Source organism: the organism of the source record quoted next, unplaced genomic scaffold (assembly GCF_019419815.1).
Source record: "Pyrus x bretschneideri cultivar Hongxiangsu unplaced genomic scaffold, Pyrus_bretschneideri_v1 Contig50, whole genome shotgun sequence".
NCBI classification, from domain to species: Eukaryota; Viridiplantae; Streptophyta; class Magnoliopsida; order Rosales; family Rosaceae; genus Pyrus; species Pyrus x bretschneideri.
In genome coordinates this window covers 1,246,898-1,267,249 of record NW_025999788.1, presented here as the reverse complement: position 1 = coordinate 1,267,249, position 20,352 = coordinate 1,246,898, and the positions used below count along the sequence as shown (strand labels likewise).

Genomic DNA, 20,352 nt, shown 5'->3' with positions numbered 1-20,352 from the left:
TCCAATGATAATAATCATAAAGAAAATCACAACATCAATAGTATACAAGATTATATAAGCAACTAGAGAGAAAGTTAGAAAATTTGACAAACTTGGAGATTGACGATACACGTCCCTTAGAACGTTTCGAAAATGTTCCAAATTTCCAATCGACGAAAATTTGTTCTAGCCACATACTGATGAACAATGCTCGGCTTTGAACGTTTCTTCATTGATTTTTCTTTTTTTGGGCATAAATATGAACAATGCTCAACCACTCAAGAATGAGGAGGAATTCCTCTCATAGTTCGTAATACTTTTATCAATTCCTACCATTTCGTTTTTATATAGTTCAATGATTAAACAATATCGTATTTTATTGGGTTTTTTTTTTTGGGCAAAAATTATCTTTATAAAGTGAGTTATAATATAAACGGTTCTGATCATAATTACAAAGTTTTGTGAATCGGCACAAAGAGTGTAGCTATGTGACAATGACTTATATAACATGCATTTCGTTTTTACTCATGATTTATTTTTGCATTCCTTTTATGAATTCTCCCGTTTGCTGAAAAAAAGAAGGAAAATTTGTTCCATATACTTGTTTACTTTTTTTGAAAGTTTAAAACTTTTTTGTTGCTGTAGTACTGTATGAAGTTATCAACTATACCTCAAATCCAAAGAAAACATAAATAAAAACAGTAAAGGCTTGGAATCTCTCATATTTGTGTTCAATTCTAAGAATTTATATGCACCAACACGAAATATAAATTACGACATATAATTTATTTCTTGCCTTCAAGAAGTTGTAGTAAAATCAAGGGACAAAACCATGAGGGATAGGTGTGCATAAATCATTTCCCGTATTTTATCGAGCCTCAAGTACTGAAATAGTGACTTCATTAGCCGAGCATGCTTTAGAAGAATGACCGGCTTCGAGTTCAGTCAGATCCCTTTCACTATAAAAACCAGGTTTTAGAGGTTGAGGCAATGCACCTTCACCACTCAACATTAGAACTGTAGCTGACATGCTTGGCCTGTCCTCTGGATTCTGCTGCACGCACAAAAGACCCACATGAATAGTTCTTACAACTTCAAGCAGAGTGATGGACTCCTCTACCGATGAATCAAGCAGTTTGAGAGGCCTGCCTTCTGTGTGTAGCATCCATGCCTAAAACACGAAAACTAGTTACTTAGTAGAAGTAGCAGAGTCGAGTGATAAGAATTTTTAACTTGACATTTGATGCTATCACGCTCACATGTCCAAGAAGGTTGAGTTTGTGGTCTGGATATGAGAATCCTCTATTTCTGCTCCCACTCACTATCTCTAGCACCAAAACACCAAAGCTATAAACATCGGACTTTATAGAGTAGAAACCATCAATTGCATATTCTGGGGACATATAACCGCTGCAAACCAATGTGTCAAATAAACATTTTTATACGCAAAGAATCTAGACTTTCTAGTTTCTATTAGTGTTTTTGAAATTCGTAAAAAAAGAGTTGTACAATTGTGTTTTAGGATACTTACTATGTTCCGACCACTTTCTTCGTTTCTGCTTTCGTTTCATTTCCTCCAAAGCTTCTAGCCAAGCCAAAGTCTGAGATTTTTGGGTTAAATTCACTGCCTAATAAAATGTTACTTGCTTTGAGATCTCTACGAATAACTCTCAATCTAGAATCCTGATGAAGATAGAGGAGCCCTCGAGCTATCCCATTAATAATTTCAAAGCGCTTCGGCCAGTCTAATAACATCCTTCTTCTTTAATCTGCAAAATATCATAATTCACAATCGTCAAAAAATACATCATGCTAGGCTGCTAGCATAAGCAGACTAATTGAACTAAATGCAAGGTTTTTGAGTAGTCAGACCGAAAATAAAGAAGTCTCAGCTCTTGTTAGGCATGAACTCGTAGATCAGTATCATCTCGTCTTCTTGAATGCAGCATCCAAGAAGCTTCACTAGATTCCTATGCTGAAGTTTGGCAATATGTGTAACTTCATTTTTGAACTCGTCGAGTCCTTGTCTAGAACTTTTTGAAAGCCTTTTCACTGCGATTTCTTGTCCATCTTCCATCGTACCCTGAAATCCATCAGCATATGTTATGACCAAAATTCATGCGTTGTAGTTCGCACACTACTTGTATCCATCATTCCATATTCTATCCAGAAGTACATGTATCTATACAACTTCGAAACTATGAAGGACTATCTGGTTTTACCTTGAAGACAACTCCGAAACCGCCTTCACCAAGTTTGTTTTCAATTGAAAAGTTATTGGTTGCAGAAACTATAGTCATCAAGTCAAATAAAGGTAATTCCATATCCTCTTTTTGGCTGTGTCCCAGTTTTCCTGCAAAGACGCAGTGACGGGTGAAAAAAAAAACTCCCTATACTACTGAACTATGTAGTTTGGAAAGCAGAGGGGCAGAATTGTACGGCCAACTTACCAACTTTTTGGTGTTGCTTCTTCCAAACAAAAAACAGCAGGGCAAGGCCCAGGATCAGCAGTCCGGTAGACAACACAGTAGTGCTTATTATGATTCTCATTTTCTTCACATTGGATTCAGAGTATTTAGCGTTGATCTTTGCATCGTCTTCATGATCTACGAATGATATTTTTGAAGACAAAAATTCTATGAGTCGGAAAGCAATAAACGAAAAAATAAAAACTATATAATTTCTATCATCCAACTAATAGTTGCTAGTTTGTGAGACAATTCGAAAAGAAGATATTGCTTATTGTGTCAAAATTCAAAGTTAGTCTTGACTTTGTTTCGAGCATATGATTATGACTGAATGCAAAGTCACCAACAGGTGTTTTTTACATACCTAGTTCTGCTGCGGCCATTCTTATATAAATATCTTGCCCGTTTTCAGAAAAGTATCTTATATCAATCAGATCGTCGTACCACAGCAAGCACCCAGTTCCTCCATCCCGGATATCCAAATTTGTATACGCCATGCAGGAGCAGTTCTTCATGCACACCATCTTACATTCTTTGAGGTTCATACTTCTGTTAAGCCAGGATAGTTCTGTGCTAGGCAATTTCAACCCCGAGTACTTTTGGAACGCATCTCCGGTGCAATTTAGAGAAGTCTTTCTCACACAGCCATTTGACCAATCCACCACATCCCATTCTTTTGGAAACTTTGGTGTAAATCCTTTCAAACAGCTACATACCGGGGACTTTTCAATGTTACATGAGCCATATACACCACATAATGCATAGTTGTCACAGTTATCAAGTTGGGCTGTTTGGTAAATAACCCAACCTTTGGTTCTATCAATCCATGTGTAGCGCTGAACAATTCCAGCTGAAGTTAACACCAACCTCGAAAAGATTGAGCTGCTGTGAAGCTTGTAACTGTAGTACATTTCATTAGGCTCAGAAATAAGACCGTATGTGTATATAGGGTTTGGATTTAACTGAGGCATTCCACTGAACCGGATTCCATTCCATGGTCCACTCCGAAATTTTATGACCGAACCTTCCCTCACAAATAATTCTGCATATCCTTTGGGACCAAATTGATATGTATAATTACCTTGAGAAGGATCCTGAGGACTTTTCCATGATCTAAGATGCCAATTGAAGCCTGTAACTGTGTTCTTACCAAGTTTCATACCTGGTAAGAATGTGTCGCCAGGGTAATCAAAACTTTGCCACAGAAAGTTCTCAGGGTCATCATCACTCCTATCTGTCACGATAAGATTACCCGAATCCAAAAGACGTGCCACTGGATTTTGTGCAGTTCTCGATGTGTTGGAGGACCAAACTATGCTCATGTTGTGGTTGAGGACAAGAATTCCGGGGCTGGTGACCTTCAGAACGCCGGAGAAATCAGTGAGAGGTGTGTCTCTGTTGGCAACCCATACAATGGTTTTAACAGAAATCTTCTTGTACCATATCCCCACATACCGTCTATTAGAAGCATCAGGATTGCAAAATCCCAGCTCAAACGTACCGCCAGTTGAAACTACAGTCTCACCGTCTCTAATGGACTGAAATGTACTTGTGGCGTCATCAGCTATGGAGAATACTGCTGCGAAGACGAGCAGCAAAGCAGAGGAGAAGAGACGCAAACACATCTTAGTTGACGCTTTCAATAGATTTTTTATTAAATTCATGGGAAGACAAATTGTCCCTCTACGCCCTTCTTACATGTATGATTTCGCATTTTTCTGTCATTTTCGACTTCAAAATTGTTGAATAATTGGGCACATGGGAAGACAAATTGTTCTCCAGTGTGGAACTGACGAAATTGTTTTCAATCGGAAGTAGACAACGGACTCGGAATGATATTGTCTTAGCCTCACATTTTCCTATGACAATTAATTTTTTTCATACAGTAGCAAAATATCTAAATTAATATGTGGTCATCCAATTCCCTCAAGAAATTTTTAATTGTGATCGGAACACAAATGATATACAACGTGTTTTAATATAAGTGATGAGAAATTTTATTTTTTAAGTTATTAACTTTTTAGTACACATATCCGACCATTTTTATAATGACACGTAATATATTATCCTGTGTACCGATCACATTAAAAAAATCTCTCAATTCCCTCAACTCAAGGGAAACTTACCTGCTCTGATTGGTATTACTCTTGGCCATTATTAGTGGAAAAATTAGCAGGAACCACCCCACGTTTGACGTTTGACTTGAATACACTTTTGGAGCAATATTAGAGAATATGAAAATAACACGACAATTCCAACAATAATAATCATAAAGAAAATCACAACATTAATAGTATACAAGATTATATGAACAAATAGAGAGAAAGTTAGAAACAATGAAAAACTTGGAGATCGAGGCTTGCATAAATGCAATGTCACAAAATTTCGCCCATACTCTTGTGTTTGTAGTTCGGTAGGCATCTGTCTCACAAGATTCAATAATCTATAATTCAAAGTTAAAACACGTCAATCTTTATACTCTAGCAAACTCAATATATTTCGTACTCTCGAAACACGATTTGGAATTAAACAACAAAGAAAGAACATAGTGTATAGGGAAATACTCTTTGTCAAATACGTTCTAATTAACTCTCTATCTTAACTGATTACACGACTGTGATTATGGATTATAAAGAAGGAAGTCTTAACGAAACACTTATGGTAGTGTTTACTTTTTACGTTAAGGACATTTTTACTCTAAAAAATCACTTATGATACTATTCACTTACAATACATTTTTGTTCTTTTGATTAAAACTCAAAAATTTTGAGCATTTTTCTTTAGTTTTCCTTATAAATAACCCAAGTGACTTTTAGAAATGGTTGAAGTCGCTATTCATAAAGTGATGCCATTTTTCATCTAAGAATAAATTGTAGCAATGATCCCTCAACTTTAATTAAATTGAAGTAATGGTTCTTCAACTAAAAATCCATTACCATTGGTCCCTCAACTTATCAAAATGTGTAGCCACAGTCATTTTCATCAATTTTGTTAAAATAAGTTATGTTAGAATAACCATTTATATAATTAGGGTCCCTCAACTCATCAAAGTGTGTAATTATGGTCCTTTTCGTTAACTACGTCAAAAATTTTGTCAAAACAAGTTATGTTGGAATGATCATTGCTACAATTGGGTTATAGTTAAGGGACCATTTCTCCAGTTGAATTAAAATTGAGGGACCAATGGTAATAGATTTTTAGTTGAGAAATAGCTGCACGTTTTGATGAGTTGAGAGACCAATGGTAATTGATTTTTAATTAAGGGACCATTGCTCCAATTGAATTAAAGTTAAAAGACCATAATTACAATTTACTCTTCATCTATTTCATACATCATTACAAAAGTCATGTCTTTTGCGTAATGGTGCCGCTGCACTATTTGGTTTTATTAAGAAACCTAACTAAATGCACTTTTGCGTGACACATTTTTCCATTCAATCTTTGAAATTAAATATTATAATATTTAATAAATATTATAACATAAATTTCCAACATACACAAAAGCTAAAAATGAAGTATCAAATAAGATGATATCGGATGGGAGAGAGTATGCCTCGTAACCGGTTGTATGTCCCTTTTTTATAGCTAAGTCGATATGTTTCAAAATGATTCCAAGCATGCTACTTGCATTTTTTTATGACATTGTCCACCGTTCCCTTTAGACTTTCTTTGTCGAAGTTTTGCTTTCTCGAAGTCTCTTTGTTTCTTCCTTGTTTATGGTTCTGCTTTGAGTTGTTCTTGGTTGCTGATTGTGGTTGTTTTTTGCAAACTAGTTTCCTTTGCTGTTAGTTGCCTCAATTGCTTTCATGTTGTTGGTTGTTTTTAAGTTAAGTTGTATCAAAACAAAATGTTCAATCCTGTATTGCAGTAAACATTAGAACGTACATTAAAGTTGTCGAATATGAATCACAGTTGTTCAAATATATAATCTAGTCCAATTGAAATTTATAAACGATAACTATTTAATCTCTCTAATTCAAACTTCAAACTCGACTACTACAAAAGTGACTTCATTAGCTGAAAATGTCCTAGCCTCGTTTGCACAAGGATCGACTTTGAGGTCCTCTAGATCCCTTTAACTATAAAAACCAGGTTTTTGAGGTTGAGGCAATGCACTTTCATCACTCAACATCAGAACCACTGCCAGATTTCGCTGCACGCATAAAAGACACATGGATCAACAACAAAACAGCATGTGGATTACTGAAGTCTCCTACTGATGTATCGAGCAGTTCAATGGACTTTCCTTCTGTGTGTAAACTTCATGCCTAAAAGATCACAACCACCAATCGTACTGAATAAATAGAAGTATAAAGAATTGAGTAAATATAAATAATAATGCTAGACGAACCACATTTTATATTTTTAAGCGGAATCAAATCCATTTTTTACATGAGTTATAGTCATCAAATGTTAATAGAGAAGTCACTGTCACACACTATATATCATTAGCTAATGCAGTCAGAATATAGTCCCTCTAGCATAATTCGACGAAAAATGATCAACTTGATAGCTAACACTTACATGTCCTAGCAGGTTGAGGCTGTGGCCTGGATGAGAAAATCCTTTGTTTCTCTTCCCATTCACTATCCGAGCACCATAACACCAAAGCTATAGACGTCAGATTTTATCTAGTGGAACCCATCAACGACATATTCTGGGGACATGTAATGTAACCAGTGCAAGGCAATGTATCAAGAACTATATTTTACAAGCAAAGCATGTAAATGTGTTCCTACCGAGTTTTGTACCCAGTAGGAATGTGTCACCAGCGTAATCAAAACTCTGCCACATAAAATTCTCAGGGTCGGTACGATCATTACATTCCGTCACAACAAGATTTCCGAATCCGAAAGCTGCGCTGCTGGATTCGACGCAGATGTTGGTGTGTTCGGGGACTAAAACGCTTGTCTTCTTAGTATCAACAAGGACAAGAATTCCAGGGAAGGTGACCGTGAGTAGACCTGATGAATCAGTGAGGGGTGTGTCTCGGTTGGCAACCCATACAAATGTGATAACCGATATCTTCTTGTACCATACCCCCACGTATCGGTTTTCGGAAGAGCCGGGAATGAAAAATCCGAGCTCAAAGGTTCCACCAGTTGAGACTAAGGTCTCACCATCTGCAATGGAGTGAAATGTGCTTGTTTCGTAGTCTTCAGCTGTGGAAAATACTGCAGTAGTGATGCGAATGAGCAGCAAAAGATGCAACCACATGTTGTATCCTCAACGGATTTTCTGTTCCAATTCTTCCTGTAATATTGTTAATATTATGATCAGGAACATTGAGCTTACTTTAGATATTATCATCTCATTCATATAACTTTAAAACAATAGAAAGTGTTTTTAATGATAGTGTTTTTGGAATCAATCCTTAGTAAAAATGCAAGTGAATCATAATAAAAAAACCTAAAAGTATTTCTTGCAAGAAGCACATAACTAGTTCCTGCAAGAAGCACCTAAGTGTTTTGTAACCCAAAAGTGTTTTCAATTGTTTTAAAATCACTTATAAATGAGTCCTTAACCAATCGAACTCAAAAGTGTATTGGGTCATTTTAAAATCACTTACAAACAAGCCCTTAACCAATTCAAAAGGAATAATATTGGAGGTGAAGTTAATTGGACTTAATTGTTTGGAATTGGGCCGGTCATGGGCCGTTACCAGCTTCCTCACTTGGTTCTACTCCGATTAGTCCTTATGGGCTCATTAATTTTCTTTTGAACATACGCCCTTCAAGTTGATTTGTGGTTGAATCCTCCTTCGGCATGATAGGCTTAAGAGCCCAATAGGTCTGCTGGAAAGTGAGCAAACAGAAAGAAAAAAAATAACCAGAAATTATCACAGTACCAAACCATGAAATTAACCATAAATCTACTGTAAAATTTGTGTTCGTAAATCCTATTGGGATAACTTGTTCTTAATCTTACCACAGTTTATCCCTTCGAATAAAAATCAAAACAATTAAAACAATCAGGGCCGGCCCAGAGAATTTGGGAGCCCTAGGCGAACCTTCGAATTGGGACCCTAATGTTCTATGATTCCCGATTCTTTATGCATTGATATGTATAAAAGGAATTCACTAAATACATTAAAAAAAAAAGTCTATTTCCACATCAAATATCATTAAAATTAATATAAAAAGTAGATAAATATACAAATATTACACTTCTTATGTTTTTAGACACAAATGTACTAAATGTTTGTAGTTAAGAGTCTAAGATTGAGAGTGAAGATGAATAAAACTAGATGATCAAGAGAGTAAAGAACAATAAAACTTGATTGACAAGTATAATAACTTCAACAATGCCAATTGTTTCTTTTTGTTTGTTTTTCTAAAATCAGCATCACACTAATGAATCGAATATTAAAATAATCCATTGAATAAAAAATTATTGAAAAGCAACATATAAATTCATAGTTTTGATTACCTTAAAGTACAATCTTCAAGATCATGTAATAGTTGATTTAAACATTCGATAAAAAGGAGAGTATGGAAAGTTGAAAGAAAAAAAGATTGCAAGGGGACTTGAGTGAATTGGGAGTTGGATAGATGGATTAAGAGTAAATTTGAAAAACTGACTAAAAAGGCAACTCCATGTTTCGAACTCAACACCCCAAAAAACAAGGAAGTCGAATACTTCCGCTACATTAACAAATAAATTATGATATTTTTTTACTTTTTCTGTATTTATATATTAATTGCAAGATATAAAAAATTTGGGGGCTCCTCCGAAGTGAGAACCTTAGGCGGACGCCTACTTGGGCTACCCTCAGGACCGGCCCTGAAAACAATCAAGACTTAGATAAAAGTATCACTTCTTGTATATGTAATTAATTTTGTTGGTGAAACATCAGAGGTGGAACTCTCCCTCCGACTAAATTATACATAACCTCATAAGTTAATTTGAAGTTAGCCATTAGGTGTTCCTAAGATATCATGGTTAACTTTTAGAGTTTTGAATAGTTCTAGATATATAGAGTTTCGAACAGTTGAAATGCTTATTACGTTGTGGAGTCACCAACTCTACTTCCCCTTAACACCTCTCCACCAACTATCCACTAGTATTATTGTTGTACTAAAAAATAGAATAAATTACATTTCAATCCTCAACTTTAGGTTGCGGAACAATCTTGTACTGCATATTTTAAACATTTTAATGTTATACATCAATTTAATAGGCGGAAGAACTTTACATGAAATTATAAGTAATTAATTGAATTACTCTTTATATTGTCATTCAATTTTATAATGTAAACTCAACTTTCTTAATTTGTAATTACAGCTTCTTCCTTACCAATAGTTGAAGGTGGGGAAATTATGGTCCCAGATTTGTATTGGTTTTTACCATTATTCTTCAAGTATTCCAAAATCTAGACTGCATGCAAAAAGTAAAGAAAAAAATAAGGAAAAAGATTTTTTTTTCCTTCTGTGAACCGACAAATGCAGTGTCGTTTGTTATGGTAGAGGCCTACATCATAATATATTGTGGCTGACTGTTGGTGGTGAGGTAGTCTCCATCGGGACAAGTATCTCTCTCGAGCCTCTCGATTGAATTCTGAATCGATCATATTATTATTACACATTAATAAATTAAATGTGAAATGGACCTGTCCTAAAGTATGAGTAGTATTGAAATGCACATGTTACGCCTGCAGGCAAACACCCACCCATCACCGAAAGGTCCGAAACACACAGACCAACCCACAGGGAGAGAGAGAGAGAGAGAGAGAGAGATATGCATGCATGCATGCATTGGGAAATGCTCATCTCTGATCGATCGATCGACCAGATTTATATCAGAGCATTACTTTTATTTATTTTCTTTTTCTTCATCACTTTCCATATCCGGATTAAAGTTCCCAAACCCTATGTCCGATTCCCCCACTTCCCTTCTTTCTTTGCATGTCTATCATTCAATGTTGCAACCTTCTTACTTTGCGGGAGTAACTTCAATTCATGGTAAGAATCACATTTTGTTCAACAATGAGTAGAAAGAAAATAAATTTTGGAAGTTACATAAAATTGTGCTTATCTCTCTCGTCACGTATATATTAAACACTTAAAAATCTCTTGATGTTGTTGTGGTTATCTAATATGATAGCTTTAACACCAAGTAAGACAGTTAAGAATAAAATAAAGAAGAATTTTCATAATTTGTGAGAGGTGCTTTGTGTTAAAGAGATTTTTCCTATACCCAATTCAAAAGCTCAATGACGAACACCCAAACAATTAGTATTTGTCATGTATTTAAAAAATAAACCGTATATTCAATAGAAACACTCATCACTTGATGCTTCGGTGACAAGAGAATATCTCACCACTAACCTAGTCGAGTTTTTATCCGAGGGTTACTGGATATTGATAGACGACTACAGAATCATCATGTAGCTATAGAGTGGGTCCAGGGCTGCTCTGCAAATGACCCGACCCCGCCATGCAGGCCCCATGAATGAATGCCACTTCTCCGTCACTTTCCCCAACCAAACGGTCAAATTTTACTTTGGCAAAGGGAAGGAGAGAGGAAGATTGCATTATATAAAGCTGGCATATATTTCCAAGCATCCTGAGCACAAGTAAGGTATGTTTCCAATACAAGAAATAATGATATCCCCATCAGACCCGGTGCCAGACCCCATCAGGAAGCAGCAGCCGAGTAAGCATCACACTTGGTTGTCAAGACAATTCTGGCACAATATTAATTCAAACCCAAAGCCAAATGGAAAAGTCTCCTTCCATTATTATAGCTTTTGCTGTGCGAGAGAAGTCACCATAGTCATCATCGACGTTAACAGAGATAAACTTATATAACACGAGAAAATGTTTTTACTAATATTTCGTATCAATGATAGAATGATACAATGTTATTATATATGTAAACAATGCTTTACATATTATCTTTGTATTATTGATATAGAATATTACAATAATGATGTATTCGTGTCATGAAAATCGTTCTTCTACGTCTCATGCATGCATTAGCAAAACATGAGTTTTGGTTTTATATATTGGTGAAAGAGACGGATGGAAGGGAGAGAAATTCAAAGGGTTGGTTTTATATGTTTGTTAGGGTGATGAATGAGATTCCCAAAAAAAATGGAAAACAAAGCTGTAAAGATAGAGAAAGAGAGCGAGAGATTCTTCATAATGTGAGAGTTCAAAGGGTCGAGATCACATGTAGAATATAAACAAGTTGAACGGAAGAAAGAAAAGAAAAAGGGGAAAACAAAGATAAAGAAAACTTCCATCTCCACAAGTCAAGGTTGCAAAAACAATTTGATCCACAAAAGGTGATGAAGCACAAACACACATGATTCCCATGTACTTATCTTTATTTTTCTTCCTCCTTTTTAAACTAATTTGTATAGAATCCTTATCATAATATCACGCCTAAAGTAATCTTACTCTCAAAATTAATTTTTTCTAAGATTGAAGGTTCGAATTCTAAATCTAATCTACTCTTACTCATCACCCTACTCACCTTGACCGCTAAGCTAATCTGAGAGGCTACTTTTGGCCCTTGGACTTAGTGTATCTTTTGTTTCAAGAAAGCAATCAAAATGTAATGATATTGGTTGTATTTTTTTCACTTTTGATGCATGCTTTTTGGATTTGGGTAGTGGTTAAGCCAAAGTATGGTCGATCGATGCAGTTGGGTTGGCAATAATAGAGCTACAATGAAAGAGAAAGATGAGGGAAGGTGGGCAGGGAATCACTCTCTCTATATGCTTCTTTTTCTGTTGTTTTCCATCTAATGACTATGTCCTTGTTCATGAGATGGCATCTTTCTCTTTCTATTTCATCAAGTTTCGGAGCGATTGTTTAATTGTATGATCGAATTCTAGGCGAATAGAATAGAACTTTTTCCTAACTTTAGCATTTTTATTTTTGAATATTAGATAATAACGAAGTAAATATAATGAGTACTAGATCAAGCTAGGTTTTCCAAATTAATTAGTAAGAGCAAAATGGAGATAGATGTTCAAACAAAAACAATATTATGTTGTAAGAGAATTTGGAATCAGAACTGTGAACCTGAATCTGAATCTGTATCATTTACCTTGTTTCTACTTTTATTTTTTTAACAAACGATATTCTCTTTGTTAAGAGGTGCGGGAGTAGACTAAGTCTCATAATGGGCTAGCAATAATGTGGTTCAAATTCGCCTTTGACAAGAATTGAACTTAAGACCTCTCACTTACAAGTGAAAAAAAAAAATATCACTAGATCGTAGTATTAAGTGACACCTTATTTCTATTTGAACGTTTGGTTTGTTAAGTAAAAAAGTTATAAGTTACAGAGAGAAACCTCTATCACAATAAGTACAACATCCATATGATGGCCCATATTTATGATCGAATCAACTACAAACTTTGTCTCCCAAGTTATGCGATCAACCAAAATTTGATGGAAGGATCTACCAAGGTGACGATTATCCTGAAAAACAGTCTTCAATCAACAGGAAGGAAAATACTTTCCTAATATAATGCAGAAATAACTAGTTTTGAGTCTCCTTCTACACACATATCTCTTGTATTCTTTTCATTAGCTATTTGTGGTCCAACATTTTTAATTAAAATTAAACTCTAGTGGTTAAGCAGCCTGAATTATGGCAGAGAACTTGGAGAGATCGAAGAAGATTAGGATGCCATGCCATGCTGTATATATCATTACTATTAATGCCTTGTGACTCTGTCTGTACGGCCTGCCCTGCTACGAAAGAGATTACTATTACTAAATAATATTATTACCCATGTGGGTGTGTGTGAAACTATTTAATTAAGACTGATTAACTCGTTTTATAATCGTACTAAACAAGGTTAATTAATTGTTAATACTACTGTACTTATTTAAAAAAAAAACCAACAGATTAGATTAGATAAAAGTTTATCAATAATGTCAGATTATGCCTCCTCAAATCCTCCGCAGATGAAGATTATGTGCAGGATCAAGGTGTGGAACCCTAGCTAGTTGGCCACTTTAGTTAATTAACTTTCCGGCAAAGTTTTTGGTCACTAATTAAATGACAGATATGTTCGTCATTTTGTCTCCTTGATTGAAACTACCTTTCCATCCATTTGCTTAAGTACTTACTTAGAAAATGTTACAAACTATCTAATTAGAATTATCTTCTTTTGGTGATTTGGTGGTTCATAAATTATAGTCGTTCACCATTCAATTTGGCATCAAGAATGAAGAACATTTTTTATTCAGTTCATGATTAAGAAAAGAAAAAAAGAACATATAGTCGCTTAGTTGTGACACATTTTACATTGAATATGTCGTTCTATAATTTATAACCATGGTTGGCTATAATGAATACAATTGTCACCCGTTGTCTTCTTAAAATGTAGAATAAAAAAACATTTATTTAATTTTTTTATTTGAAAGGTACATCTTTAATATCTTGCTACGGCATCAAATTCTTAACAAGTGAGCAAATAACGCTTTAACGCAATAACAGAAAATAATTGTATTTATAAATTTTGTGCAAACTCAATTTTCACCGATATCTCTTCTCCCTAATAACTAACAATTTAATTCACTAATAATATCGTTTGTAAAAAAAAAAAAAATTATTAACAAGAGAGAGGAGTAGGGCATGCCCGCATGGGCTAAGATAACTCAAGAAGGGATAGATGCATGTGGAGACAAATTATTGTGTGTTTTGGATATTAATTGAGGATTAGTTCAATGACCACCGAGTTTATAGAATATTAATTATAAATATTTATATATTACATGCATGTTTCCTAGCTACGTGTTGATTTCCTATATCTAAACTAGAAGCTAGTAGCTATCTCTTCGTATATATTAGCATGCTAGGATTTTGTAACATTTACACATTTAATTTTTTTTGCCTAATTTAGAAGAAAGGTGGCAATGGCATGACCTAGGTGATGTGGAGGAAGAGTAGGGCGTGAGATAAATTGGTAAGCAAAACCCATCAACTTTGAATGAGAGTTTATCTTTTTATTATAAACAATCTGACGAGAGATTCTCTCTTGCAACTATTTTATATTTTCAGTTGTGTCAACTAGTCACATAATTAAATATGCCACAAGATAGCATTTTCTTTTCTCAGGTACTTATTTTATGGTTGTAGCTTGAATAAAAATGAAGTAGGAATTGTCATTTCACGTGGCAGGGTGACTAATTCGAAAGACCAATTAGAATTTAAACATACAATGCGTTACATAATCTGAAAGACTGAAACATAAGTAAATACTAGATACTCATAAACTCAATAAAGAAAATAAACTAATTTTTGCAAGATATGGTATGTTTTAACCACATATCTTATGACGTGCGATGAATCTTAGCAGCCAAGTTATTGTCACCCTTTTCTAAATTAACAAAACTTGACTACCGATTATGCGGGAAATAACACCCAAGCAATTAAAGTGTAACCTGGATAAGTCTAAAACGGAACAAATTTTATCCACTAGTTTCTACCAATCTTATACTAATTTTATCAGATGGAGCATCAACTTTGAAAAATCTGAAGAATTAGTTGGGAATGATTGTCACGCTGTCAAATTTAGCTTTGGTCAAGATCCATGCTTAAAATGGACGGGAAATAAGAAAGGTATTTACTAAATACAGCTTAATGATTAGAAACGGAAAATTATTTCTAATTGGTTTGTTAATTCTTGTTTGCCACTCAGTACTACGGTCTAGTAGTATTATTCTTCACTTGTAAGCGAGAGGTCTTAGGTTCAAATCTCGTGGATGACGAATTCAATACCAAATTAGGTTGTTCGTCCAAGTCCGTAGCAGTTTTGTTCCTTTAGATTTAAGATTATTGTGGTGACCAAACGATCAAATATTAATCCGACGACGGAGCAGAAAATAAAATTACAAACGTTAAATAAATATTCATTTTGATTGAAGATCCAACAGTGGAGAAGAAAGCAAAATAACAAAATTTAAATGAGTATTAATTCTCATCGATAGTTAAATTAAGATTAAAAGGTTATTAACCACGATTTCCTTGGATCATAAGATTCCAGAGGACGGGAGTGATACCATTTAATCCATGGCTATTAGATAATCTAAAAAATAATGTCACATGTTTCACATAAAGAATGCGAGACGTACTAAGCGACAAATAATTCCGTTGTTTTTGTTGGTTACGGAACCAATAATTTGATGCATGCACTAACATTTGTAGAAAATGAACATTTGAACATCAATAATACTTATCCAGTTTATCCTCAAAAAGCAAAAAGTCTCCGAAAACAAAAACCATGAAATCATTTCATCATCTATCAAGTTATCATCTATCAAGTTGATGTATATATATAAAGTCCAGGGGGACGGGACAGAGTTTTTTGGGTGCAACGGCTCCTTTTCTTTAGCGAGAGTTAATGTCTCGTACATAATTGTTGACAAATAGCTAATTTGATCTCGTTTTTTTACAATATATATATATATATATATATATATATATATATATATATATATATATATATATGTATATAGTAAGTTTATTGGTCGTTGTCAATTTTTAAAAATTAATGTTCAGGAGTATTACGTATTGTTAGGTATAACTGGTTTGTATATACCAAACTGATAAATTAGAGGAGGCCCCTAAAGCTTAAAATGTACCCTATACCTATAGAGACGTCAACATTACATGATTTATCAAACGAAGTCTTGTTCGTTTGTCAAATTTGTTATACATTTTAAGATATTCGAATCCCAATGCTTTAATATAAGGACCTATGTGGAGTCCTATCATATTATATTATGCAAGTATGGTCACTTTGATTTTAAGACTCTGAATAATCTTTTTCGTAACGTATGTTAACAAAGATAAATGCATCTAATTATAAACATAATTTTCATTCATAAGTAAAGCAATCACTTTTGCCGACCCACATGTGCGAACGTCAATTAACATTTTGAATACATATACAATACAAAGACGAACAAAAGTAAAATATCGTCAACATTGCTTATACTTCATGAAAACCTTGACACACGAGTACAATTACCGTTAGTATGACAATTACCGCATATGCGTTGACACCATAAACGTTTTCGAATGAAAATTAAGAGTCACTTATACAAATTCAGATGAAGTTGATTCACAACGCTTCACAATTACCCGCATACGCATTGACAACAGAGTCACAAACATGCCCTCATCAAGACTAAAATGAATTGGACGGGTGTGATGAGTCGATTAGGGAGGTTGCAAGAGAGTGAGTGTGGAGGAGCAAGCAGCTAGCAAACCCTCTTGTGCCCTTTTATGGGTTTGGAAAATGTCAGGAGGATCCTTGTCTTATTCTTCAATTATATACGTTCATCGTACATTGTGTGATCAAAAATTATTGTAAATTCTTTTATTTAAAATTAAATATAAATAGTGTTTGATAAAAACTAACTGTACGATACACGATCTTCGAAATTCTTATAAAAATGATTCATCGAGATCCTGTTTTTGGAAAATAGACTGTAATAAAATGAGGATAGTGTCCAGGTGGCAGAAACAGTCCAAAGCCGAACCAAACAAAACCAAGCGTATCCATGCGATGCGCCTGAGCCTACTGTGTAGGCCGTAGCTCTCCCCTAAAGTAAAAAAAAAAAGAAGAAAACTGCCAAATGGGCCCACCCTCGCAGGCGTACCACCCGTACTCCCCCAGCGCCTTAATTAAATTAATTTAATCTCCTAAATCAAATCAAAATTATTTTTTATTCCTTTAAACTTTATTGCTTGACAAAAGTCAGTTCGGTGGTCCCCACGAGTCCACGCTGGCTCCTCGCACGTGTTCGGAGGGATGAGCAATTGTCGTGTTCCCTGCCTAACCAACCCCACACGTCTGCAGTTACGGTTGTGAATTCACTAAATATATAGAGTAGGATTTTTTTTTTCTCGTTTTTCTTTTTTTTTTATTTTTTTTTATTTGAACGATTAAGACGTTTTTAATATTTTATATTAATTTTTTTTTATACAAAAAGAAAGACAAAATAGAGAATTTGAGAGAAGGGGATGAAAAGAGGAGGGATAAGAATTCTAATCTCTACTAATTAATAAAACACTCATTTTCAATCAAAATTTTATGAAATTACCAATTTAAACCTGTAATTAAAACAGAACATGAATAAGAAATATAGGACAGAAATGTAATTTCACATAATCAAAATTTGCTTTTATTTTCAAAATCTCATCTATATGTAATTCTAACATATCTCTAATTAAAAAAAAATAAAAAATAAAAAACTTCTCACTCTCATATTCTCTACACTCCCTTCCTCTCTCCTATTTCAAAAATAAAAATAAAAATTTTTCTCACATACTTTATGTGTGTCTATATGCTAGTTCCGAATATATAAGTAAAAGGAGACAGGCTGGGCATGGTGACTTGGCGCTTTGGAGAGTAGCTGTGCGTACGTGGCGCTCCTGCAGGCCTCAGCGGGCAAACTGCCGCGTGGCAGATGTCCACAGTGTTAGTTGTCATCACTCTCTCTCTACTTTCTCTCTCCTCTTTATTTCACTTGATTAATCACGGGAAATAAATAGTAATTAATTATTTAACAAAAAAGAAATAAATAGTAATTAATTATTTATGTGCGGAGGACGAAAAACAGAAAGACGCGGCCCTGGCGTTCCGTATATGCCCCTCAGTTATCGCTGAAATTGCGGACTGACCGGATCACTGTTACTGTGTCGGTTGCAAATTAGGAGTCAAGTAAAATTGTAAAAATAAAACAAGCAGAATACGGAAGGGTCTTTGTGGTAACGGGCATCCAATATAGATAAAACGGTCAAACCACCATAATTTCTCTCTCTCCACTTTTTTATCTTTTTAATATTTTATAATTTAATTTTGTATTTTTTCTAAACCAATCCAAGCCCTAAATAAACCCCACCGTCCAGCCTTGCCAGTTGCCACCTCTATTGCATGCCCTTTTGTTCATTTCCTCCTCTCTCTTGTTCTCTCTCTCGCCTTAAAAGGCACCAAAAGCCCCTTTAAAATAAAAAACCAAACAAGAACCACTACCAAACTCCATAACGCTTCCCTCGCGCTCTCTCTCTCTCTACATATCTCACCAATTTGCAAACCGAAAGAAAACGTTTCCTCTTTTTCCTCTGCTTTCTTCTGCCTCCTTTTTCACCATTAAAATCATGGCTGTTGAAGCCCGGCATCTCAATCTCTTCCCTTCCCAACTCATACCCAACAGGTACTTTTCACAATCTCTCATCTTTTTTCTATGTGTTTAATCATCTGGGTCTCTAAATATTGATGTTTTCGGGAAAAAGCCTGATGGGTTTTTTTATTTTTTTTACAGGGACATGATGAATCCGATTCAGGGGAACGGAAATCTGTACAATACCCAGTTTGGGTACGGAGTGCCGTTTTCCACCGGAGGAGTGGCGGCGGAGGCACTGCTGCCGACGTACAACTCCGTGATCGCCGATTCCATAATGCCACCGAAGACCTGCGCCATGAAATCCGACAGTGGCCTCACCTACAACGTCCCGATTCCTCTCCCAAGAAAGCGGTCCAGAGACTCTGTTACCAACGGCATCAGCCCTTCGTTTTCGTACCCGGCTCCGCCGTTAACCAACTACAAAAACTGCGACCCCTTCTCTTTTCTCGGCGAGGACATTTCTCTGCACGTGCAGCAGCAGCAGTTCGACGTCGACCGTCTCATTTCCCAACACGTACGTACCCAAATACAGAGCAAAGAAATTTGACGGATTTGGACCGATTTGGCGTTTGATTATTTGATGGGTATTTTTGTATCGGTTTTATTGATCTGGATGGCGTTTATTTGATTTTACAGATGGAGAAGGTGAGATTGGAAGTCGAGGAGAAGAGGAAGCGGCAGGCGCGGCGGATAATGGAGGCGATTGAGGTCGGGATGGCGAAGCGTCTGAGGGCTAAAGAGGAAGAGATTGCAAAAATGGGGAAACTGAATTGGGCGCTGGAAGAGCGGGTCAAGTCGTTGTGCGTAGAGAATCAAATATGGCGCGACCTGGCTCAGACCAACGAAGCCACCGCCAATGCCCTCCGCACCAACCTCGAGCAGGTCCTGGCTCACCATGCTAAGGACGACGACAACCGGCAAAACGACGCCAACGCCGCCGCGCTCATGGATGACGCCCAGTCATGCTGCGGAAGCAGCGGCGGGGACGAGGGTCGAAACGACGGAGTCGTGGGGTTAGACGGGTGGCGCACTGTCAAGGGTACTATTAATGCTAAAGCTGCGGAGGGGCATGTCGGGGATGAAGGTACAAGCGGGGCATGCGGGTCGAGTACAAGTAGGTGGTGCAGGAGTTGCGGGAAGGAGGAGGCCTGCGTGTTGCTTTTGCCGTGCCGGCACCTTTGCTTGTGCACGGTGTGTGGATCATCGCTGCATACTTGCCCCATCTGTAAATTCACCAAGAACGCTAGTGTGCATGTTAACATGTCTTAAGATCAAATTAGTTTCACCTCCAAAAAGAAAAAAGAATACAAATTTTAATCACTATAAATTTGTTTTTTTCCCTCCAATTTTGTCTTAACTTCTTTTATTATTTTTATTGTGAGTAATTTATAATTTTAATATTATTTTGTTATTAATCTTTAGGTATAAATTTCACCCCACCCAAAACAAATCGTCGGTGAAAAATAGATTTGAGGGTGCAAATTTCAACCCATTCGATCTTTGTTTGCATTTTCTTTTGGTTTTTTAATCCAACAATTAGTTTTGGATAGAAAAACGGATAATGGGCGCATTTTAGCCTAACGCGGTTCACGTTAGCAATGCAGATGCGCATGTTAGCGACGGTAGTTCAGAGTTTATGGCACAAAGGCCGAACGTGTGTGTTTGTACGTATTTCGTCTTTTTTTTTTTTTTTTTATCGGCGGGTCCCGCCGCGCATCAACCCCTGCAGGCTGCGGCTAGTCTTT

General features: G+C 35.8%; 1 protein-coding gene and 1 pseudogene across 1 annotated transcript; one reads left to right on the top strand and one right to left on the bottom strand.

The window, feature by feature from the left end:
* Positions 1 to 676: 676 nt before the first annotated feature.
* LOC103951996 lies at positions 677 to 4,293 on the bottom strand (annotated as a pseudogene).
* A 14,198-nt stretch (positions 4,294 to 18,491) lies between these two features.
* Positions 18,492 to 19,953, top strand: LOC103952057 (probable BOI-related E3 ubiquitin-protein ligase 3). Its single transcript, XM_048569932.1, has 3 exons — positions 18,492 to 18,637; positions 18,746 to 19,121; positions 19,244 to 19,953. Exons 1-3 carry the CDS (start codon positions 18,582 to 18,584, stop codon positions 19,874 to 19,876), a joined length of 1,065 nt encoding a protein of 354 aa, XP_048425889.1. The 5' UTR covers positions 18,492 to 18,581; the 3' UTR covers positions 19,877 to 19,953.
* The last annotated feature ends 399 nt before the right edge of the window (positions 19,954 to 20,352 follow it).